Source organism: Anser anser, assembly GCF_964211835.1.
Source record: "Anser anser genome assembly, contig: HAP1_SCAFFOLD_34, whole genome shotgun sequence".
In the NCBI taxonomy this organism is placed as follows: domain Eukaryota; kingdom Metazoa; phylum Chordata; class Aves; order Anseriformes; family Anatidae; genus Anser; species Anser anser.
Window position 1 is genome coordinate 2,289,902 of NW_028154129.1, and position 23,889 is coordinate 2,313,790.

The window sequence follows — 23,889 nt, forward strand, 5'->3', positions numbered from 1 at the left end:
GGGTCATTATGGGGGTTAGGGGGTCATTGGGGGGGTTATGGGGTCATTGGGGGGGTATGGGGTCATTATGGGGGGTTACGGGGTCATTATGGGGGTTATGGGGTCATTGGGGGGGGGTTATGGGGTTATTATGGGAGGGTTAGGGGGCCATTGGGGGGGTTATGGGGCCATTAAGGGGGTTATGGGGTCATTATGGGGGTTAGGGGGTCATTATGGGGGTTAGGGGGTCATTATGGGGGGTTAGGGGGTCATTGGGGGGGTTAGGGGGTCATGGGGGGGGTTATGGGGGGGTGATGGGGGATGACCTGCAGCGCCTCGCGCCCCCCCTCCAGGCCGACCCCAGCTGCTGTGGCTGCTGGCGGTGAGGGGGGGGCGTGGGGGGGGGTTAGGGGGGGTTATGGGGTCATTATGGGGGGTTAGGGGGTCATTGGGGGGGTTAGGGGGTCATTATGGGGGGGTTAGGGGGTCATTATGGGGGGGTTAGGGGGTCATTATGGGTCATGGGGGGGTTAGGGGGTCATGGGGGGGGGTCATACGGGGGGGACCTGTGCGCCCTGCAGCGCCTCGCGCCCCCCTTCCGCGCCGACCCCCAGCTGCTGCGGCTGCTGGCGGTGAGGGGGGGTTATGGGGGGTTATGGGGTCATGGGGGGGTTATGGGGTAGGAGAGCGGTCTGGGGGGGTCATGGGGGGGGCGCGCAAGGGGCACCCACCCACCCACCCACCCACCCGCGCCCCCCCAGCTGTCCCTGGACGCGCTGCACACGGAGGAGGAGCTGTTCGAGCTCTCGCACGGCCCGCGAGCCCGGCTGCACGCGCGTCCCGGTGAGGGGGGGGCACCCCCAGGAACCCCCCCACCCCCCCCCAAATCACCCCCGCCCCTAGAAACCCCCCAATAACCCCCCAATAACCCCCCCAATCCCCCCCCCTCCCCCCCAGCCCCCCCGGCCCCCCCCAGCGGGGATGACGAGGACGAGGACGGGGTCTTCCTCGCGGGGGGCCCCGCCGGGACGCCTGGACCCAAACGGAGCCGGGGGGGGCCCGGGGGGGGGCCCCGCCTTGCACCGCCCCCCCCCCTTGCACCAGCGCCCCCCCCGCGCTGCTGGAGGAGCTGGCGCAGCTGCGGGAGGTGAGCGGGGCACGCGCGCGTGCGAGGGCCCCCCCCTGGTGCAACGACCCCCCCAGGGGGTGCAATGCCCCCCCCCCATTTAACGCCCCCCCCCCCCCCCCGTCCCACAGGAGCGGGACCGGCTGCTGAGGAGAACCGGCGGCTGCGCCCCCCCCGCTGGGGGCCATGGGGGCCCTGAGCCTCCGCGACCCCCCCCCAAATAAAGGGGGTCCCGACCCCCCCCCCGGCCCCCCAGCCCCAATAAAAGGGGTCCTGACCCCCCGGCCCCAAATAAAGGGGGTCACGACCCCCCCCGGGCGCAGGGAAGGGGCCCGAGGAGGGGGGGGCCGGGGGGGCCGACGCATCCCCCCCCCCCTGCCGCCCCCCCCCCCCCAAGGCGTGTTCCGCCCCCCCCCCCCATAACACCGTGGGGCCGTTCCTGGCTGCTGGCGGTAGGGGGGGGGAAAATTGGGGGGGGGGGGAAAATTGGGGGGGGGGAAAATTGGGGGGGGGAAATGGGGATGGGGGGAGAGGGGCACGGGGAGGGGTTGGGGGAATTGGGGGGGGGGCGATGGGGGGGCGGGGGGGGGCGATGGGGGGGGTAAAAGGGGCGGTGGGGGGGGCAATGGGGGTGGGGGGCGATGGAGAAGGGGGGCATGGGGGGGGCAATTGGGGTGGGGGGGTGATGGGGGGGGGTAGGGGGCCTCAGCTCCCCTCCCCGCAATGCCCCCCCCTCCCCCCCCCCCATAACAGGAGCCAGCGGAGCCCCCCCCGCAGCCCCCCATGGGCAACGCGCAGCCGGAGGCGGCCAAGGCCAAGCAGCCCCCCCGGGGGGCGCCCCCCCCCGCAGCCCCCCCCCGAGCCGGGGGGGGACCCGGGGGGCAGCGGGACCCCCCCCCCAGGGGCTGCCCCCCGAGCCCCCCCCCCCACGGCAGCCGGGGCCGGGAGGGGGGGGGCCCGGGGGGGGCGGCACCGAGGAAGAGGAGGGGCAGGGCCGCGGCCCCACCGACACCCCCCGGTGCCCCACAAGCGGCCCCCGGCGCCCCACAAGTGTGTCCAGAGCCCCACGGACACCCCACGGCGCCCACAAGTGATGCCCAGCGCCCCACAGATGGCAGCCAGCGCCCCACAAGTGGTGCCCAGCGCCCCACGGACACCCACGGCGCCCCACAAGTGATGCCCAGCGCCCCACAGATGTCAGCCAGCGCCCCACAAGTGGTGTCCAGCGCCCCACAAGTGGTGCTGAGCTCCCCAGGGATGCCACGCAGCGCCCCACAAGTGGTGCCCAGTGCCCCACGGACACCCCACGGCGCCCCACAAGTGACGTCCAGAGCTCCATAGATGGCGGACAGCGCCCCACAAGTGACGCCCAGCGCCCACAAGCGGTGTCCAGCGCCCCACAAGTGACCTCCAGCGCCCCACGGACACCCCACGGCGCCCCACAAGTGACGTCCAGAGCTCCATAGATGGCGGACAGCGCCCCACAAGTGACGCCCAGCGCCCCACAAGCGGTGTCCAGCGCCCCACAAGTGACCTCCAGCGCCCCACGGACACCCCACGGCGCCCCACAAGTGACGTCCAGAGCTCCATAGATGGCGGACAGCGCCCCACAAGTGACGCCCAGCGCCCCACAAGCGGTGTCCAGCGCCCCACAAGCGATGCCCAGCGCCCCACAAGCAGTGTCCAGCGCCCCACAAGCGATGCTCAGCGCCCCACAAGCGATGCCCAACGCCCCACGGACACCCCACGGCGCCCCACAAGTGGTATCCAGCGCCCCACAAGTGACACCCAGCGCCCCATAGATGCCAGCCAGCGCCCCACAAGTGGTGTCCAGCACCCCACAGATGGCAGCCAGCGCCCCACAAGTGGATGCCCAGCGCCCCACAAGTGGTGTCCAGCGCCCCACAGATGTCAGCCAGCGCCCCACAAGTGACACCCGGCGCCCCACGGACACCCCACGGCACCCCACAAGTGATGCCCAGCGCACCCACGGACACCCCACGGCGACCCACAAGTGGTGTCCAGCGCCCCACAGATGTCAGCCAGTGCCCCACAAGCGATGCCCAGCGCCCCACAAGTGTCCAGCGCCCCCACAAGTGGTGCCCAGCGCCCCACAAGTGGTGTCCAGCGCCCCACAAGTGGTGCCCAGCGCCCCATAGATACCAGCCAGCGCCCACAAGTGGTGCCCAGCGCCCCATAGATACCAGCCAGCACCCCACAAGTGACGCCCAGCGCCCCACAGACACCCCCCAGCGCCCCACGGCCGTCACCCAGCGCCCCATAGCCACCGCCCGGCGCCGCACGGCCACCGCCCGGCCCCCCCCGGGACCCCCTCACGCCCCCCAGGAGCCCCCCAGCCCCCCACTGGGACCCCCGAAACCCCCCGGGGACCCCCTCCCACCCCCCCGGGACCCCCTCACGCCCCCCGGGGACCCCTCAGCCCCCCCTGGGACCCCCAAACCCCGCCCGGGGACCCCTCACAGCCTCCCGGGCCCCCCCAGCCCCCCCCCGGGATCCCCCCGCCCTGGCCCTTGGTCACCTTCCCCTTCAAGGCCGGGGGTCCCGCGTCCCCCCCGGCTTCCGCCCCCACTCTGCCCCACCTGGGGGGGGCCGCGCCCCCCGCTCGCCCCCCACGGGGCGCCCCCCCCGCCCCTCCTCCTCCCCTGCCCCCGCTGCTGCCCCCGGCCCGGGGCAAAGGCAAGCGAAGGGGGGGCGCCAAAGCCAAGCCCCGCCGCCCCCCCCCAGAAGCAGCCCCCTGAGGGGGGGGTGCGGGGGGGGCAGAGCCGCCCCCCCCTCCCGCTGGCCCCCCTTCGAGGTGGGGGGGTCCTGCCCCCGCCGCTGCCACTGCAAGCACCGCGGCCCCCCCGGCTGCCCAGGAACGTCAGGGCCTGGTGAGTGGGGGTTTGGGGGGGGGGGGGTCGGGGGGGTTTGGGGGGGTTGTGCCCCCCCCCCACCTTTCTGACCCCCCCCCCCCGTGTCCCGCAGGCTGGCCAGGTCGCTGCGCCCCCCCCCGAGGTGCTGCGGGGCTGGGAGCAGGACGGAGGAGACGGCGCCTGAGCCCCCCCCCCCCCCCCCCAAAATACCCCCCTGTTGTGCCCCCCCCCTTTAAAAAAACCATTAAAAGCCGGGGAGCCGCTGGGGCGTCGTCATTTTGGGGGGGGGACACCGAAAATTCGGGGCTGGGGGGGCCCCAAGGGGTCACTGACAAGGGGGCTGCGAGAAGCCAGGGTTTATTGAAGGGGGGGGGCACGGGGGGGGGGACGGGGGGGGTGGATGAGCCCCCCCCAGCCCCCCCATAGAGAGAAGCCTTTAAATAGCTTAGAAAACACCTGGGGGGGGGGAAGGGGAGGGACCCCAAAAGGGGGGAGACCCTAAATGGGGGGGGAGACCCAAAGGGGGGGGGGGGAGACCCCAGATCGGGGGGGGGGGGCGACCCCGGAGGAGGGGGAGACCCTAAATGTGGGGAAGGAAACCCAAAATAGGGGAAAGGAGACCCAAAAGGGGGAAAAGGAGACCCAAAAAGGGGGAAAGGAGACCTCAAATGGGGGGAGACCCTAAATGGGGGGGAAAGAGACCTAAAATGGGGGAAGGAGGCCCCAAATGAGAGGAAGAAGACCCCAAATCGGGGGGGGGGTGACCCCGGGGGGGGGGGGAGACCCAAAACGGGGAAAAGAGACCCAAAATGGGTGGAAGAAGACCCTAAATTGGGGGCAGGAGCCCCCAAAGGGGGGGGGAAGGAGACCCTAGATGAGGGGAAGGAGACCCAAATCGGGGGGGAAGGAGACCCCAAATCGGGGGGGGAGAGACCCTAAATGAGGGGAAGGAGACCCCAAAGGGCGAAAGGAGACCCCAAATCGGGGGGAGGTGACCCTAAATGAGGGGGGGGGGGACCCTAAAATGAGAGGAAGGAGGCCCGAAACGACGGAAAGAGACCCGAACGGGGGGAAAGAGACCTGAAACGGGGGAAAAGGACCCAAACCGGGGGGAAGGAGCCCCCAGCCGGGGGGGGGCCGGCCGGGGGGGTCCGTGGGGCGCCCCCCCCCCGCCCCTCAGACGATCATCTCGAGCTGCCGCGCGTACTCGACGAGCTGCGAGGCCAGCTGGGGCGCGGGGATGGGGGCGTCCTCCGCCTTGCGCGGCCGCCCCCCGAAGCCGTAGCAGCCGCTGGGGCCCAGCACCCAGCCCGCTGCGGGAAACGGGGGGGGCGTTAACCCGGGGGGGCCCCGAGGGGTGCGGGGGGGTTTCGGGGGGGTCTCGGTACCTTTTTGGCGTACTCGGTCATTTTTTTGGGGGAGGAGAAGAAGAGGACGCGGGCGGCCTCGGCGAAGAGGATCTGCTCGTACGCCTTCTCGATGCAGCCGGCGATCTCGTCCCTTTTTTGGGTGAAAGGGGGGGTTAAAAGGGTTTTTTTATTATTTTTGACTTTTTTTTTTAATTTATTTGGGGCACCGAAGGGGAGGGGAGAGCCTAAAGGGGCGGGGGGAGAGCCTAAAAGGGGAGGGGAGAGCCAAAATTGGGAGAAGAGACCCAAAACGATGGAAAGGAGACGCAAAAGGGGGAAAGGAGACCCTAAAAGGGGGAAGGAGACCCTAAATGGGGGGGAAGGAGACCCTAAAGGGGGGGAAGGAGACCCTAAAGGGGGGGAAGGAGACCCTAAAGGGGGGAAGGAGACCCCAAAAAGGGGGGAAGGAGACCCCAAAAAGGGGGGAAGGAGACCCCAAAAAGGGGGAAGGAGACCCAAAAGTTGGGGGGGGCGACCCTAAATTTGGGGTAGGAGACCCCAAATGGGGGGAAAGAGACCTACAGTGGGGGAAAGGAGACCCAAAATGAGAGCAAGGAGACCCTAAAGGGGGGAAAGAGACCCAAAAAGGGGGGGGGGGGGGAGCAGACCCAAAACAGGGAAGGAGACCCTAAAAGGGGGGGAAAGGAGACCCTAAATGAGGGGAAGGAGACCCTGAATGAGGGGAAGGAGACCCCAAATTGAGGGGGTGACCCTAAAAGGGGGTAGGAGACCCCGAAGGGCGAGTAGGGGACCCAAAACGAGAGGAAGACGACCCCAAACGGAGAAAGGAGACCCCAAATGGGGGGGAGGAAACCCCAAATGATGGAAAGGAGACCCCAAATCGGGGGGGCGACCCTAAACGGGGGGAAGAAGACCCGAGGGGTCTCTGACCGTATGGTGTCGAGCAGGATGTCGATGAAGAAGGTGTAGCTCTCGGCGGGGATGTTGCCCTTGGCCAGGAACACCTTGTTGTAGCTGCCCTCCATCAGGTACTGCGGGGGGGGGAGGATGAGGAGGGGACGAAGGCTCCCCGGGGGGCACCCAAAGGTGCTGGGGACCCCCCCCCAGACCTGCTCGAGGGACACGGGGTGCTTGATGTAGACGTTGCTCTGGATCTCCTTGGCCGGCAGCCGCTCGAGCTCGGTGTGGAACTCGGCCCACGCGGTTTTGGGACAGGAGGAAGAGGAGGTTGAGGCCGAGGAGCTGGTGCTTGGAGGCCGACTCGGGGAGCTCCTCCCTGCGGGGGGGTCCCCGTTATTTGGGGGCCCCCCCGGGGGTTTGGGGACCCCCCCCCGGGGTTTGGGGGACCACTTGTAGTCGAAGTAGTAGCACTTGAGCTGCGCCATGTAGCGCTCGAAGGAGGGGATGTCCTTCTGCAGGATGCTCCACTGCGCCCCGATCTCCAGGATGTCCCCTGGGGGGGCCACCGAAAGGGGGGGGGCACGTCGGGGGCCGTCCCGAACGCCGCCCCCCGCACGCAAACCCTACCCCCAAAGCCCGGCTCTGTCCAAAACCCCCCCCCCCCCCAGCCCGTCTCCATCACGAATTCCGGCCAAAATCCCCCCCAAAATCCACCCCCCCCCCCAAACCCTGTCCCTGACCCCAAATCCTCCCCCATCCCCCTTCCCGACCCCAAATCCCCCCCCAACCCACCCCAAACCCCACTCCCCTAACCCCAAATCCCCCCCCAAACCCCCTCCTTGACCCCAAATCCCCCCAAATCCCCCCCCAAAGCCCCCTCCCTGGCCCCAATCCCCCCCAAATCCCCCTCCCTGGCCCCAATCCCCCCCAAATCCCCCTCCCTGGCCCCAAATCCTCCCCCATCCCCTTCCGACCCCAAATCCCCCCCACCCACCCCAAACCCCACTCCCTAACCCCAAATCCCCCCCAAACCCCCTCCTTGACCCCAAATCCCCCCAAATCCCCCCCAAAGCCCCCTCCCCAACCCCAAATCCCCCCAAACCCCCTCCTTGACCCCAATTCCCCCCCAAATCCCCCCCCAAAGCCCCCACCCCGGCCCCAACCCCCCCCCAATCCCCCCAAACCCCCCTCCTGACCCCAAATCCCCCCATCCCCCTTCCCGACCCAAATCCCCCCCCAACCACCCCAAACCCCACTCCTAACCCCAAATCCCCCCTCCAGACCCCCTCCCAAACCCCAAATCCCCCCCAAACCCCCTCCCTTGACCCCAATTCCCGCCCAAAGCCCCTCCCCAAAGCCCCTCCCTGACCCCAAATCCCCCCCAACCCACACCACACCCCACTCCCTAACCCCAAATCCCTTCCCCGGCCCCCTCCCCAACCCCAAATCCCCCCCAAATCCCCCCCCAAAGCCCCCTCCCTGGCCCCAATCCCCCCCAAATCCCCTCCCTGGCCCAAATCCCCCCCAAAGCCCCCCCCAAAGACCCTCCCTGGCCCCAAATCCCCCCCCAATCCCCCCCAAAGCCCCCTCCCTGGCCCCCAACCCCCCCCAATCCCCCCCACACCCCCCTCCCTGACCCCAAACGCCCCCCAGGCCCTCTCCCCGGCCCCAAATCCCCCCCCAAGCCCCCCAAGCCCCCCACTCTGCTGCCGGCTGAGCCGCGTGCCGCCGGTGGGCAGGAAGTTCAGCTCCAGCAGGGCCAGCTGCGGGGGGGGGGAAAAGGGGGCACCGGGACCCCAAAATGGGGCACCGGGACCCCAAAATGGGGCACCAGGACCCCCAGGAACCTGCAAACCCGGTCCAGAGACCCCCAGAGACCCCCAAACAAGGCCCAGAGACCCCAAAACACGGCCCAGGGACCCCCAAAGACAACCCAGAAACCCCAAAACAAGGCTCGGGGACCCCAGAGAGCCCAAAACAAGGCCCAGGGACCCCTGGGGACCCCCAAACCAGGCCCAGGCCCCCCAGAAACACCCAAACAAGGCCCAGAGACCCCATAACAAGGCCCCGGGACCCCCAAATACAGCTCAGAGACGCCCAGGAACCCCCAAACCCCACCCAGGAACCCCCTGAGACCCCAAACACAGCCCAGGGACCCCCAAACATGGCCCAGGGACCCCCAGGGACCCCAAAACAAGGCCAAGAGACCGCCTGAGACCCCCAAACCAGGCCCAGGCCCCCAGAAACACGCAAACAAGGCCCAGAGACCCCATAACAAGGCCCCAGGACCCCCAAATACAGCTCAGAGACCCCCAGGGACCCCCAAACCCCGCCCAGGAACCCCCTGAGACCCCAAACAAGGCCCGGGGACCCCAAAACAAGGCAAAGGGACCCACAAACCCGACCCAGGGACCCGCAAGGACCCCCATAAAAGGCCCAGGGACCCCCAGGGACCCACAAACCCAGTCCAGAGACCCCCAGAGACCCCCAAACAAGGCCCAGAGACCCCAAAAAAGGCTCAGGGACCCCCAGGGAGCCCAAAACAAGGCCCAGGGACCCCCACACACGGCCCAGGGACCCCTCGAGACCCCATACAAGGCCCAAGGACCCCAAAACAAGGCAAAGGGACCGCCAAACCCAGCCCGGGCCCCCCCAGGGACCCATAAACCCGACCCAGGGACCCCCAAATACACCCCAGAGACCCCCCAGGGACCCCAAATACAGCCCAGGGACCCATAGAGACCCCCCCGGGGACCCCGAAACAAGGCCCAGGGACCCTCAGAGCCCCCCCAGATACAACCCGGGGACCCCCAAACCCGGCCCAACCCCCCCCCCCGGGCGCCCCCCCCCCCGCGCTACCTTGAGGCGGCCGAGCGCCTCCCCGCACTTGCCGAGGTTGGGGCTCTTGCGGGCCCACTCGCCCTTGAGCTGCTCGTACATCCCCGCGGCCGCCCGCAGCCCGCCCGCCTCGGCGCCGTTCAGCACCAGCCCGCCCGCCGCCATGGCCGCCCGCCGTGAGTCGGCACCGACGCGCGACAGCGGCGCGACAGCGGCGCCGCGCCTGACGGCAGCACCCCCCCCCGCTGCCGTGGCAACGCCCGCCCGCCCTCGGAGCCCCGCCCCCTGCTGCCATAGCAACCGCGCCCCGGCGTCTAACCACGCCCCCGCTGCCGCGGCAACGCCGGCCGGGCCTCGCGGCCGCGCCCCGCCGCTGCCATGGTAACCCCGCCCCGCCCCCCGCCTCGCTTGACGGCCGCCCCCGTCGCCACGGTGACCCCGCCCCCGCCGCCATTTTAACCCCGCCCCCGTCGCCATGGCAACGCCCGGCCTCCCCTGAACTCTAATGGGGGGGGGGTCCCGTACGGCCTGCAGGGCCCTAAACATCCTATAGGGGCCCTAAACATCCTATAGGGGCCCTAAACACCCGTACGGGGGGCCCGTACAGCCTATAGGGGTCCCATATAGCCCTATAGGGGCCCTAAACACCCGTACGGGGGGCCCGTACAGCCTATAGGGGTCCCATATAGCCCTACAGGGGTCCTAAACGCCCGTACAGGGGGCCCGTACAGCCTAGAGGGGCCCTAAGCATCCCCATAGGGGTCCTAAACACCCTTACAGAGGTCCCATATACACCATAAGGGGTGTATACAACCCTATGGGGGTCCTAAACATCCCTATAAGGGGCCCATACACCCCCTTTTTGGGGGGGGGGGGGGCATACAGCCCTATTGCGTCCTGTACAGCCCTATAGGGGTCCCTTACACCTATATGGGAGTCCCATGCACCCCTACGGGGGTCTCATACAGCCCTATGGGGGCACCATACAGCCCTATAGGGGTCCTAAACATCCCTATAAGGGGCCCATACACCCCCTTTTTGGGGGGGGGGGGGGGCATACAGCCCTATTGCATCCTGTACAGCCCTATAGGGGTCCCTTACACCTATATGGGAGTCCCATGCACCCCTATGGGGGTCCCATACAGCCCTATGGGGGCACCATACAGCCCTATAGGGGTCCCATACGCCCCCTATGGGGTCCCATACACTCCTAAACACCCCCCATGGGGTCCCCCAGACCCCCCCCCACCCCCCCAGCACCCCCAGCCCCCTATAGAGTCCCCAGCCCCCCCAGACCCCTATGGCCCCCCCCCCATATGCCCCGACCCCAAAGACACGCTGCGAGCCGGCGGCTTCCCGGGGGGGGTTTTTTTTTTTGGGGGGCCGGGGGGGGACCAGCGCCACGACAGCCCCGCAGCCCCCGGGCGGGCCGAGCCGCTACGAAACCGGGGTTAAAAAGGGGGGTTTTAGAAAAAAAAAAAAAAAAGAAAAATAAACCCCGCGCTACGAGAGGGCACCCCGGGATCTGGGGGGGAGGCGTCGGGACCCTATAGGGGGGCGGGGACCCTATGGGAACGGGGGGGCAGGGGGGGGACCCTGGGGGGGCGCAGCTCCCTGAGAAGACCCCGGGGGGGTGGGGCACGGGGATCCCAAGGGTGCTTGGGGACCCGGCGGGGGCCCTGGGGGACGTGGGGACCCTATGGGGACCCTATGGGGACCCTATGGGGACCCAACAGGGCATGGAGGCCCTAGGGGGACATGGGAAGCCCAGGGGGACCCTATGGGGACATGGGGAGCTTATGGGGACCCTAAGGGGACACGGGGACCCAACAGGGACGTGGGGACCCTGTGGGGACACGGGGACCTCGTGGGAACGTGGGGACCCCAGGGGGACCCTACTGGGACATGAGGATCCCAAGGGGACCCTATGGGGACATGGGGACCCTATGGGGACACGGGGGTGGCAGAAGCACCCTGGGGGGACATGAGACCCTGAGGGGACCGGGGGGTGGCAGGAGGGCCTTGAGGGGACCCTATAGGGTCCTGGGGAGGACATGGGGCTGGCAGGAGGACCCCGAGGGGACCCCATGGGGACTCTATGGAGACAGGGGGACCCCGAGGGGACCCTGTGGGCACCCTGTGGGGTCAGGGGGATGGCAGAAGGGCCTTGAAGGGACCCTATAGGGACCTGGAGGGGACATGGGGCTGGCAGTAGGCCCCTGAGGGGACCCTGTGGGCACCCTATGGGGACAGGGGGACCCCAAAGGGACCCTATGGGGCCACCAGGGGCACCCTATGGGGACGTGGGGCTGGCAGAAGGGCCTTGAGGGGACCCTACAGGGACCTGGAGGGGACACGGGGCTGCCAGGAGGCCCTCGAGGGGACCCTATGGGGCCACCATGGGGACCCTATAGGGACCCTTTGGGGACAGGGGGACCCTGAGGGGACCCTATGGGGCCACCATGGGGACTCTATGGGGACCCCGAGGGGACCCTATGGGGACATGGGGCTGCCAGGAGGCCCCTGAGTGGACTCTATGGGGCCACCATGGGGACCCTATAGGGACCCTTTAGGGACGGGGGGACCCTGAGGGGACCCCTATGGGGCCACCATGGGGACTCTATGGGGACCCCGAGGGGACAGGGGGACCCTGAGGGGACCCTATGGGGCCACCACGGGCACCCTACGGGGACAGGAGGCTGGCAGGAGGACCCCAAGGAGACCCCGTGGGCACTCTACGGGGACAGGGGACCCCCGAAGGGACCCCGTAGGGACCCTATGGGGACATGGGGCTGGCGCGGGAGGCTCCGTCCCTCACCACACCGCCACTGCGCGCCCCTCGGGGTCCCCATTGCCCCCCTTGCCCCCCCACGTCCCCGTGCCCAACCCCCTCGTCCCCATTGCCCCCCCACGTCCCCGTTGTCCCCGTCGGGTCCCCGTTGCGCCCCCCCGGCCCCTCAGAAGCCCTGGATGTGGCAGTAGGCCTCGAGGCTGGCGAAGAGCACGTAGAGCAGCCAGAGGCCGAGGAAGAGCGCGGCCGTCAGCAGCTTGGGGGCGCGCGGCCCCCCCAGCTCGCCCCCGATGGGCGGCCGCCGGCGGTAGAGGAGGACGCCGATGCAGACGAAGGCGAAGATGGTGAAGAGGGTGACGGAGAAGGCCAGGGTGCCCGTCTGCACCTCGAAGTCCCGGCCCTGCGCCGCCCAGTAGATGGCCGCCACCGACCAGGCGACGCCGAGGCCCAGGAAGACGTTGACGGCGTTGGAGCCGGTGACGTTGCCGATGGAGGCGTCGGCGCACTGGTCCTGCAGGGCGGCCACCTTGCTGGCGAACGTGTCTGCGGGGCGGGGTGGGGGACACGGGGGTTCGGGGACCGGGGGGGGACACGGGGACACGGGGATTGGGGGCGTGGGGTGTGGGGAGGTGGGGATTGGGGAGGTGGGGACGTGGGGAGAGGGACATGGGGATATGGGACACGGGGACACGGGGACACAGAGGCAGAGGGATGGGGACATGGGGATGGGGACATGGGGACGTGGGGATATGGGGACGTGGGGACATGGGGACATGGGGACATGGGGACATTGGGACATGGGGATGGGAACGTGGGGACATGGGGATATGGGGATATGGGGACATGGGGACGTGGGGACAGGAACATGGGGATATATGGGACACGGGGACACGGGGATTGGGGGCGTGGGGTATGGGGAGGTGGGGATTGGGGAGGTGGGGATGGGGAGGTGGGGACGTGGGGAGAGGGACATGGGGATATGGGACACGGGGACACGGGGACACAGAGGCAGAGGGATGGGGACATGGGGATGGGGACATGGGGACATGGGGACATGGGGATATGGGGATATGGGACATGGGGATATGGGGACGTGGGGATATGGGGATATGGGGACATGGGGATATGGGGACATGGGGACATGGGGACATGGGGATATGGGGATATGGGACATGGGGATATGGGGACGTGGGGATATGGGGATATGGGGACATGGGGATATGGGGACATGGGGACATGGGGACATGGGGACGTGGGGATATGGGGATATGGGGATATGGGGACGTGGGGATATGGGGATATGGGGACATGGGGATATGGGGACATGGGGATATGGGGACATGGGGACATGGGGACATGGGGACATGGGACATGGGGATATGGGGACGTGGGGACGTGGGGATATGGGGATGTGGGGACATGGGGACATGGGGACATGGGGATGGGGACATGGGGATATGGGGACATGGGGATATGGGGATGTGGGGGCAAGGGGACACAGGATGGGCATAGGGACATCAGCACAAGGGCACAGCATGGGGACACGAGGACCCGCACCCCATAACTGTGTCCCCCCACAGCCTCCGTCCTCTCCCCCTGCTCCTTGTCCCTGTTCCCAGCCCCATCCCCAACCCAATCCCCATCCCAATCCCACCCCATCCCATCCCAATTCCATCCCATCCCCATCCCCATCCCAATCCCATCCCACCCCAATCCCACCCCAATCCCCATCCCAATCCCAATCCCAATCCCATTCCATCCCAATCCCATCCCCATCCCATCCCATCCCAATCCCATCCCCACCCTAATCCCACCCCAATCCCAATCCCAGCCCCGCCCCGCACCGGGGATGGAGGTGCCGAGGGCCACGAAGACGACGGCGTTGACGGAGTCCTTGAGGCCGACGGTGCAGCCGAAGTGCGCGGCCAGGTCGCCGATGAGCGCGGTGAGGACGCCGATGAGGAGGATGGAGACGCCGAAGCAGGCCCAGCCGTTGCAGTACTCGGTGGGGGGCACGCAGGCGAACAGAACCTTCCAGAAGACGGTCAGGAAGTGCATCACGTAGTCGAAGCACGACGGCAGCCGCTCCTCCCGCCCGTCCTCCTCCTCCTCCTCCTCGCCTGGCGACGAAGGCCCCGTCAGCCCCCGCGGGGACGGCCCCAGGGCCGTGCGGCCCCAAAACGTGGGGCCGTGTCCCCAAAACCTGGCACCGTGTCCCCAAAACTCGGCACCATGCACCCCCAAAAACTGGCACCGTGTCAATAAAACCCAGGGCTGTTTGTCCCCAAAACCTGGCACCGTGCGGTCCCCAAAACTTGGCACCGTGTCCCCAAAACCTGGGGCTGTTTGTCCCCAAACCCTGGTGCAATGTCCCCAAAACCTGGCACCGTGCGGTCCCCAAAACTTGGCACCGCGTCCCCAAAACCTGAGGCTGTCCATCCCCAAAACCTGGGGTCGTGTCCCCAAAACCCAGGGCCGTGTCCCCGTAACACAGGGCCGTGTCCCCAAAACCTGGGGCCACGTCCCCGAAACCCGGGGCTGTGCGCCCCCAAAACTTGTCACCATGTCCCCAAAACCCGGCACCATGCCCCCAACCCCTGACGCCATGCGCCCCCAAACCCCAGCACCAGCCCCAAAGCCACCCCCTGCGCCCCACACCGTGCCCCCAGAGCCAGGCGCCCCCCCTGTCCCCGTGTCCCCCCCCCGGTGCCCCCCGGCGCCCCCCGGACCTGCGCTGACGGTGATGGCCTCGAGGAACTGCTCGCGCCACGAGTGCGTCCCGATGACCATGGCCAGGTTGGTTTTCTTGATCAGCTTGTCCACCGTGTTCTGCGGGGGCGGGCGGTGAGACCCTGGCCCTGAGCCCCCCCGGACCCCCTCCCCAAACCCTCCCGGGCCCCCCCCGTGGACCCCCCCTGCCTTGAAGTCGTAGGACTCCTCGATGACGACCTCCAGCCGGCAGTTCTCGCCCAGCACCGGTTTGCCCATCTCGGCGATGCGCCGCGCCTCCTCCTCCTCCGCCGACAGCTTGCGGTCGCCCTCGGCTGCGGGGACGCCGCGTGGGGACGGGGACGGGGCGTGGGGACGGGGACACGGTGCGGGGATGGGGCGTGGGGACGGGGACATGGCATGGGGACACGGTGTGGGGACGGGGACACGGCATGGGGACGGGGTGTGGGGGCGCAGTGTGGGGCTGGGGACACGGTGCGGGGACAGGGACACGGTGTGGGGACAGGGACACGGTGTGGGGCCAGGGACATGGTATAGGGATGGGGACGTGGCACCAGGACGTGGTGTGGGGATGGGGACGCAGTGCGGGGCATGGGGACCTGGCGTGGGGATGGGGACACGGCACCGGGACGTGGCGTGGGGACGGGGACGTGGCGTGGGGACGGGGTGTGGGGCACGGGGACGCGGTGTGGGGACAGGGACGTGGCACAGGGACAGGGACGTGGCACTGGGCCACGGCGTGGGGAATGGGGCTGCGGTGTGGGGCACGGTAGGGGCACGGGGACACGGGGACATGGCTTGGGGACCTGGTAGGGGCATGGGGACACGGGGCAGGGACACGGGGACATGGCACAGGGCAGGGCATGTGGCACGGGGACACGCGGGGACAGGGGACGGGGGATGCAGGGCTCGGCAGGGACGCGGGACCCCAGCCCCGGGCAGCCAAGGGAAAGCGAGGAGGAGGAGGAGGAGGAGAAGGAGGAGGAGGAGGAAGGCTCCTACCTTGGCTCAGCAGGAGGGCTGCAGAGGGGAGAGGGCAGCGGTCAGAGGCTGCCCTGTGTCCCCCCCATGTCCCCGTGCCCCCATGTCCCCCTGCGCCCCGCCATGTGCCCCCCCATGTCCCCGTGCCCCCCCGTGCCCCCCGCGCCCCCGCCCGTACCCGAGATGCCGCGTTTCAGCCAGCGGGGCTGCCCCAGCTCGATGAAGAAGTTCTCCCTCTTCTCGTACTCCTCGGCGTCCACGATCTTCACCCGCAGCGTTTTCCTGCGCCGGGGGGGCACCGGCCCCGTCAGGGGGTGCGGGGGCGGCCCCCCTACCCTCCCCCCCCCAACCCCCCCGGAGCCCCGTCCGTCTGTCCGTCCATCTGGCCGCCCATCTGCCCTCCCAGCCAGGGCTCCCCGGCCGCCCCCGCGGCCACCCGTCTCTGCCGGCTGGCCGTTTGGCCGGCTGGCCGGCCTCCCCTTCGTCCCCTTGTCCGTCCCTCCGTCCGTCCGTCCGTCCGGGTGTCCCCCCATCCGTCTGTCCATCCGTCCTCCCCTTCATCCACCCCTCTGTCCTCCCCCCTGCCCGGAGCACACAAGCAGGGGGCACACGAGCAAGGGCTGAGCGTGCAAAGGCTGAGCGCGCGAGGAGTGCACGAGCACGGGGCACACAAGCAGGAGCTGGGCGTGCAAAGGATAAGCTCACCAGGGGTGCACAAGCAGGGGCTCACAAGCAGGGGCCGGGCGTGCGAAGGCTGAGCACACAAGGAGCGCACAAGCATGGGGCGCACAAGCACGGGGTGCACAAGCAGGGTCCGGGCGCGCGAGGCCGGACGCGCGAGGGCTGCACAACCACGGGGTGCCCGAGCAGGTCCGGGCGCGCGAGGCCGGGCACCCGCGGGCGCACTCACGCCGTCTCGTCGTTGCGGAACTCGAGCTCCCCGCAGGCGTCCTCGTAGTCGACGCCGCCGCCGCGGGCCGTGCCCTCCACGGTGCGGTAGGGCAGCAGCACGGTGCCGCGGGCGCCCGAGCCGCGCAGCACCGTGGCCTCCAGCGCGCCCTGGCACTCGCTGACGTGCAGCAGCCGGTCCTGGAAGGCGAAGATGCCGGCGTGGTCGTCGTCCAGGATGGTGACGGTGGCCACCAGCGGCGTCACCAGGCGGCCCTTGGGGTGCTCGGCCGAGTCGGCCTCGAACATGCCCTCGGCGTCGCCCACGCGCAGGTTGAGCAGGCGCACGAAGAAGTGCTCGTCCTCCTCGAAGATGTCGTCGTCGATGATGCCGATCTGCAGCTCCTTCTGCGTCTCGCCCGGCTTGAAGATGAGCGTCCCCTCGCTGTACTCGTAGTCGGAGCCCGCCTTGGCCGAGCCGTCCTCCGTCTTGTAGTCCACGTAGAAGGTGTGGTTGGCCTCGGCGCCGTGCTGGCACGCCACCGACAGCGTCACCGAGCCGCAGTTCTCCAGGCAGTGGTAGGCGCAGGGCTCGAAGAAGATGCGGCTGCACGCCTCCTCCTCGGCGTCCGACGGCACCTCCAGCAGCGCCGAGGAGCGCTTGGAGAACTCGGCCACGTGCTTCTTGAGGACGTTGCCGGCGCCGGTCATCATGCGCGTGGCCTGGATGCGGTAGAAGGCGCGGCTCTTCTGCTGGTGCAGCAGCGCGCAGTAGTTGGCCATCTCCACCAGCTGCTCCAGCTCCTTCTCGGGGTGCTTCTGCTTCAGCTCCTTCAGGATCTGGATCACCTCGCGGCGGCTCTCGTCCAGCTCCTTCTCCTCGGCCGTGGGCGCGGGCAGCGCGGGCGAGGCGCTGACGGCGCTGACGGCGGTGACGGCGGCGGGGGCGGCGGCGGCGGCGGAGCCTTCGGCCTCGCGGCGTTCGGCGGGCGGGAAGCCGCCGTCCAGCTCGATGCCCTTGGGCAGCTCGCCCTCGGTGCCGATGATGATGCCGCTGCGCGGGTCGGCGCGGTAGCGCTTGTAGACGTACTTGTAGAAGAGGAGGCGCTTGTCGGCCGCCCAGGCGAAGACCACGCAGACGGGGAAGAAGACGAGGGTGAGGAGGGCCTCCCACACCTGCACCACGCCGGGCGAGATGACGGCCAGGATCAGGTAGAGCCAGATGTAGGCGAAGATGCTCCAGGAGGCGGTGACGAAGAAGACCCGCAGGTGCTTGATGCGGCGGCTCTCGCCGCTGGGGATGACGTAGACGCAGACGGCGATGACCACGAACATGTTGAAGGCGGCGCTGCCCACGATGGTGCCGGGGCCCAGCTCCCCCGCCTGGAAGTTGTGGCCGCAGACCTCGATGACCGAGAGCAGGATCTCGGGCGCCGAGGAGCCCAGCGCCATCAGGGTGAGGTTGGAGACGGTCTCGTTCCAGATGCGCACCGTGCCGATGCTGGTCTCCCCGTTGGCCTTGGTGATGGTGATCTCCTTCTCCTTGGAGGTGATCACCTCGATGGAGGCCATGAAGCGGTCGGCGATGATGGAGACGCCCAGGAACATGTACATCATGGCCACGAAGTAGACGATGGCGCGCGCCGCCTTGTCGCCGAAGGAGGGGTTGTCGGGCTGCCAGACGGGCAGCAGGACGCCGGGCTGGCACCGGTTTGAGCCCTGGCACGTGCCGGTGCCGTTGGCCTCGGCCGCCGGCTCGGGGGCGCAGGGCTCGGCCAGCAGCAGCGCGGCCACCAGCGCCGCCCGCCGCGCCGCCATCCCGGGGCCTGCGGGGAGAGGGGGGGTCAGCGCCGGGGGGGCAGGGGCGGGGTCGAGGTCAGGGTCAGGGTCAGGGTTGGGATTGGGGTCAGGGTTGGGGTTGGGATTGGGGTCGGGGTTGGGGTTGGGGTTGGGGTTGGGATTGGGATCGGGGTCGGGGTCGGGGTCGGGGTTGGGGTTGGGGTAGGGTTGGGGTTGGGATTGGGATCGGGATCAGGGTTGGTCGGGGTCGGGGTCAGGGTCGGGGTCAGGGTCGGGGTTGGGGTTGGGGTCGGGGTTGGGATTGGGATCGGGGTCGGGGTCAGGGTTGGGGTCAGGGTCGGGGTTGGGGTTGGGGTCGGGTTTGGGTTGGGGTTGGGATCGGGATCAGGGTCGGGGTCGGGGTCAGGGTCGGGGTTGGGGTCGGGGTTGGGGTCGGGGGGCAGGCAGCGGCCTCCGTCCTGCGCCGCAGAGGCCGTGTGGTGCTGGGGGGGGAACCGGGGGCCTCTGGGGGCAGGGCTGTGGGGAGGGGGCGACGCAGTGGGGTGGGGGCAACGTGGTGGGGCTGGGGAGGACGTAATGGGGCTGGGGGCAATGCAGTGGGGCTGGGGGCAATGCAATGGGGCTGGGGGCAATGCAGTGGGGCTGGGGGCAATGCAATGGGGCTGGGGGCAATGCAGTGGGGCTGGGGGCAATGCAATGGGGCTGGGGGCAATGCAGTGGGGCTGGGGGCAATGCAGTGGGGCTGGGGAGGATGCAGTGGGGCTGGGGGCAATGCAATGGGGCTGGGGGCAATGCAGTGGGGCTGGGGGCAATGCAGTGGGGCTGGGGACGATGTAATGGGGATGGAGAGGTTGCAGTGGGGCTGGGGACGACGCAGTGGGTTTGGGGGCGATGCGGCGGGGCTGGGGTCAGCGCGGCGGGGCTGGGGGCTGCGGGTGACGCCCAGCAGCGGGTCCGGGCCGCAGCGGCGGGGCCCCGGGGAGCAGCGAGGGCCGCGGCCGCCCACGGCTCCGGGGGCGCGTGGGGTGCGTGGGCGCGCCGAGGCTCCGCCCTGGCAACCGCGTTGTTCCCATGGCAACGGAGGATGGGAACGGCTAAAAAAAGGGTGATGGAGGGGGACGGGGGACCCCGAACGGGCTGGGGGGGGGCTCGGGGCTGCTCTCCCCCCACCCCCCCCCCGCCTTGGCGCCCCCCCATGCGCCCCACAGCGCTGCCACCTCTGCCCCATGGGACCCCACGGGGAGATGCAGGGAGAGGAGGCATCGGGGCAGTGCCCCATAGCGCTGCCCCATAGCGCTGCCCCATAGCGCTGCCCCATAACGCTGCCCCATAACGCTGCCCCATAACGCTGCCCCATAGAGCTGCCCTATAGCGCTGCCCCATAACGCTGCCCCATAACGCTGCCCCATAGGGCTGCCCCATAACACTGCCCCATAGCGCTGCCCCATAGCATTGCCCCATAACGCTGCCCCATAACGCTGCCCCATAACGCTGCCCCATAGAGCTGCCCTATAGCGCTGCCCCATAACGCTGCCCCATAACGCTGCCCCATAACGCTGCCCCATAACGCTGCCCCATAGTGCTGCCCCATAGCATTGCCCCATAGCGCTGCCCCATTGTAATACCCCATAGCACTGCCCCACTGCACTGCACCGCCCCATAGCGCAGCCCCACAGCCCCCCCCCACCCCACAGCACAGCCCCACAGCCCCTCTCCGTCCCCCCAGCCCCACCGCTCTGCCCCACCGCCCCCTCCCCATGGCACCAGCCCCCCCCCCCGCCCCTCGGTGGGTGCCGGAGCCCCCCCAGCGGGGCCGGATCCTGCCCCAAGCCCCCCGGGCGCCGCAGCCCCGGGGCCGTCACCGCGCTGGGGCACGAAGCCACCGGCCCCGTCCCGCGGCCCCGCTCCCTGGGGGCCGGCGCCTCCGCTGCGAGCGCGAGCCAGGGCTGTAATTAATTTAATGGCCTCATTACCAGCGGCTGGGGGAAACAGCATTAAAGCGTCCGGGGGGTTCGGTCTGGGGGAAGGCGGCAGCGCCAGGCGAGGAGGCCGGCGGCGTGCGCGGCCCCAGGGCCCACCGGGGCTGTGCCCCGGGTCCTGTCCCCATGCCCTGGGTCCATGTCCCCATATCCCCATATCCCCTATCCATATCCCCATGTCCCCATGTCCCCATGTCCCCATTCCCCATGTCCCCATGTCCCCATATCCCCGTGTCCCCGTGTCCCACGTCCCCATATCCCATGTCCCGTGTCCCCACGTCCCCATATTCCATGTCCCCATGTCCCCATATCCCCATGTCCCCGTGTCCCCACGTCCCCATATCCCATATCCCCATGTCCCCATGTCCCCATATCCCCATGTCCCCGTGTCCCCATGTCCCCATATCCCATGTCCCCATGTCCCCATGTCCCCATATCCCATGTCCCCATATCCCATATCCCATATCCCCATGTCCCCATGTCCCCATGTCCCCATGTCCCGTGCCCCGTCCCCATCTCTTGTCCCCGTGCCCTGTCCCCACGTCCCACCCCAGTGTCCCGTGTCCCGTCCCCGTGTCCCGTCCCCCTGTCCCGTGTCCCGTCCCCGTGTCCCACCCCAGTGTCCCCTGCCCTGTGCACGTCCCGCTCCTTCATCCCCGTGTCCCATCCCCACCTCCCCGTGTCCCATCCCCATGCCTCTTCCTTATCCCTGTCCCCGTCCCCAGATCCCATCCCTATTCCCAACCCCGTACCCCGTCCCCATCCCTGTCCCCATATCCCGTCCCTGTCCCCAGATCCCGTTCCCACATCCCGTTCCCGTCCCCGTCCTCGCCCCCATAGCCCATCCCCGGCCCCATCCCATATCCCGGCCCCAGCCCTGACCCCATAGCCCCTTCCCGTCCCCACATCCCGTCCCTGCCCCTATGTCCCGTCCCTGTGTCCCGTCCCCGTCCCCGTCCCGGTTCGGTCCCGGCAGCTCCTCGGGGAACCCCCGGGGGTGTCCCCAAATCCCCCGGGGGTGTCCCCAAGGCCCCGGGGGTGTCCCCAGTCCCCCGGGGGGGCTGCCCCGGCCCCGAGCGTCGCCCCCGAGGAGGAGGAGGAGGAGGAGGAAGAAGGGGGGGGGGGGCACCTGATGCTGCTGCAGAAGCGGCCGGGTCCGGGATGCGCCCCCCATGGGGGGGGCACCCACGGGGGGGGGCACCCACGGGGGGGGCACCCAAGGGGGGGCACGGAAATGGGGGGGGACGATACGGGGGGGCGTCCCCACAGCCCCTTCCAGAAGCATCCAGTGGGGGGGGGGAATTGGGGGACCCCCCCCCCAATTTTTGGGCTGGGGGAAGCCGGGTGCCCCCCCCCCCCAGCGCCTCCCCGCAAGGAGCCGGGGGGGGGCACGGCCACCCCCCCCTCCTCCTCCTCTTCATCCCCCCTCCTCCTCCTCCTCCTCCCCACCCCCTCCCGTTGCCCCCCCCAGCACCCACCCCGTGCCCCCCCTTTCCTCCCCGCCCCCCAAATTTCCCCGTTCCCCCCCCCCAAAAACGGGGGCGCCCCCCCCCAGCCACCTGTTCCCACCCACGGGAACTCCGCGTGGGTTCGCCCACGGGCCGAGCCCCCCCCCACGCGCCCCCCCCCGGCCCCCCCGCGCCCACCCCCACCCCTCGCCCCCCCCCCGCCCCGTGCCCCCCCCGGCCCCCCCCCCCGGCCCCCACCTGCGCTGCGTCCCCGCGCCCCGCTCCGTTACTTCTCCATGGCGCTGCCGCGAGTGGGAGGGCGGCGGGGCCGGGGGGGGGCGGGGGGGGGCGGGGAAATTGGGGGGGGGGGCGGGGAGCTCAGCCCGATGCTGCCCCCCCCCAAAAAAAAAATAAAAAAAACCCTCCGCCGTTCAGCACCGGGAACGCGGACAGCGCCCCCCCCCCCCCCGGGTCCCCCCCCGCATCAGGTCCCCCCCCGTGCCTCAATTTCCCCCCCGAGCCCTCGTTGCCCCCCCCGAGCCTCATCGCGCCCCCCCCCTTGTCTATGCCCCCCCCCCCCCCGTGCCTATTTACCCCCCCCGGTGTCAGTCCCCCCCCCCAACCCCAAAAAGGGGGGGGTCCCACCCCCCTGCACCCCCTCTTGGCATCCCCACGCGGGGGGGGGGGGGGCGCCACCTCTTGGCCCCCCCGCGAGGCTTTGGGGGTCCCTGGTGCGTGACCCCCCCCCCAAAAAAAAGCTGGGGGGTCCTTCCCCCCCCCCCGCGTTGGCAGGGGGTCGGTGGCGGGGTGGGGGGGTGCACATTTGGGGGGGGGCCTTCAATGGGGGGGTCATTGGGGGGATTAATTTGGGGGGGGTCACTGGGGGCTTTGTGGGGGGGTGGTTTTGGGGGGGCGGTTTTGGGGGGGCGGCGCTTTATTGATGAACGCTTCATTAGCAGGAGGCTTTTATTAATAAGAGGCTTTATTGGGGGGGGGCTTTATCAAGGGGGAGGGCTCGGGGGGGGGTCTTTCTTTACGGGGGGGGCCCCACGGGGGGGTCCCCGCTCGCGTCCACGCCGGGGCCACTTCTGCTGCTGCTGTCGCCGTCCTCTTCCTCGCCGAGGGTCCCGGGGGGGTCCCATCCCGGGGGGTCCGGGGGGGGGGTCACGTCCCCGCCGCCCCCCCGGGGGGCCCCGCGCCCTTCGCGCCACCTCCCTGCGGAGCCGCTCCAGGAGGCAGCGGGCGGTGGGCACCAGGCTGTGCTGGGGGGGGGGGGGAGCAAAACGGGGTGAAAAAGGGGAAAATAAAGACCGGGGGGGGGGCGAGGTGCCCCGGGGGGGGGTCCGGGGGGGGCACCTGCAGCACGTGCAGCCCCTTGAGGCAGCCCACGGCCAGCTCGCTGAGCCCGTCGCCCGTCAGGTCTGCGCAGCGCAGCGCCAGCAGCGGGCTGGGGAAACGCCGCGACCACGCCAGGCGGAACCCGCGCCCCCACGGCCGGAAGCACAGCAGCTCCTGGGGGGGCACCGGGGGGCAGCGGGGGGGCGGGGGGGGTCAGGGGGTCGGGGGCGGGGGGCCCCCTGCGTGTCCTTCCCGCCCCGTCGCCGGCCCCGTCGCCTTTGCAGCGCTAATCGCCATCCCCACCCGCGGCCTGACCCTAATCTCCATCCCAAACTGATCTCATCCCAAATCCCAACCCCAATCCCATCCTCGTCCCCAATCCGCTTCCATCCCAGTCCTAATCCCCAACCCTACCCCAATCCCAATCCCGTCCTCGTCCCCAATCCCGCTGCCATCCCAGTCCTAATCCCCAACCCTACCCCAATCCCAATCCCATCCTCATCCCATCCCAGTCCTTATCCCCACCCCAATCCTAATCCCCAATCCCATCCCATCGCCACCTCATCCCAATCCCAGTCCCCAACCCCATCCCATCCCCATCCTTGTCCCCAACCCCAGCCCGCCCTTTTACCTCCCCAGCCCCGTTTTACCCCCCTGCCCACCCCATTTCGCCCCCCTCGGCCCCCCTTGACCCCCTAACCCCCCCTTGACCCCCATACCCCCCACCCCCATTTAACCCCCCTGCCCTCCCCATTTCACCCCCCCAGACCCCCTTTTACCCTCCTAACCCCCCGTAATCCCCTTTTTACTCCCCTAATCCCCCACTTTTACCCCCAAGCCTCCCATTT

General features: G+C 69.4%; 2 protein-coding genes across 2 annotated transcripts; both read right to left on the reverse strand.

The window, feature by feature from the left end:
- Window positions 1-5,125: 5,125 nt before the first annotated feature.
- On the reverse strand, window positions 5,126-9,298 carry PSMD8 (proteasome 26S subunit, non-ATPase 8). Its single transcript, XM_083853063.1, is given in 8 exon segments — window positions 5,126-5,360; window positions 5,363-5,478; window positions 6,279-6,379; window positions 6,458-6,544; window positions 6,546-6,624; window positions 6,699-6,801; window positions 7,951-8,011; window positions 9,108-9,298. Coding segments are annotated over 8 exon segments (897 nt in total). The 5' UTR covers window positions 9,252-9,298; the 3' UTR covers window positions 5,126-5,154.
- Window positions 9,299-11,973: 2,675 nt separating this feature from the next.
- On the reverse strand, window positions 11,974-22,007 carry SLC8A2 (solute carrier family 8 member A2). The gene is made up of 8 exons (XM_083853055.1): window positions 21,962-22,007; window positions 16,499-18,302; window positions 15,767-15,870; window positions 15,610-15,627; window positions 14,797-14,921; window positions 14,607-14,706; window positions 13,722-13,997; window positions 11,974-12,420 (listed from the first exon to the last, which is right to left on the reverse strand). The coding sequence occupies exons 2-8, from the start codon at window positions 18,292-18,294 to the stop codon at window positions 12,044-12,046; spliced, it is 2,796 nt and encodes a 931-aa protein (XP_083709181.1). The 5' UTR covers window positions 18,295-18,302; window positions 21,962-22,007; the 3' UTR covers window positions 11,974-12,043.
- Between the last annotated feature and the right edge of the window lie 1,882 nt (window positions 22,008-23,889).

Coding starts and splice junctions, on each gene's coding strand:
- SLC8A2 (XM_083853055.1), bottom strand. CDS start 18,294: ATGGCGGCGCGGCGGGCGGCGCTGGTGGCCGCGCTGCTGCTGGCCGAG. Junction 15,871..16,498: donor TTCCGCAACGACGAGACGGC/GTGAGTGCGCCC, acceptor CCCCCGGCGCAG/GAAAACGCTGCGGGTGAAGA. Junction 14,707..14,796: donor AGGAGTCCTACGACTTCAAG/GCAGGGGGGGTC, acceptor CCGCCCCCGCAG/AACACGGTGGACAAGCTGAT.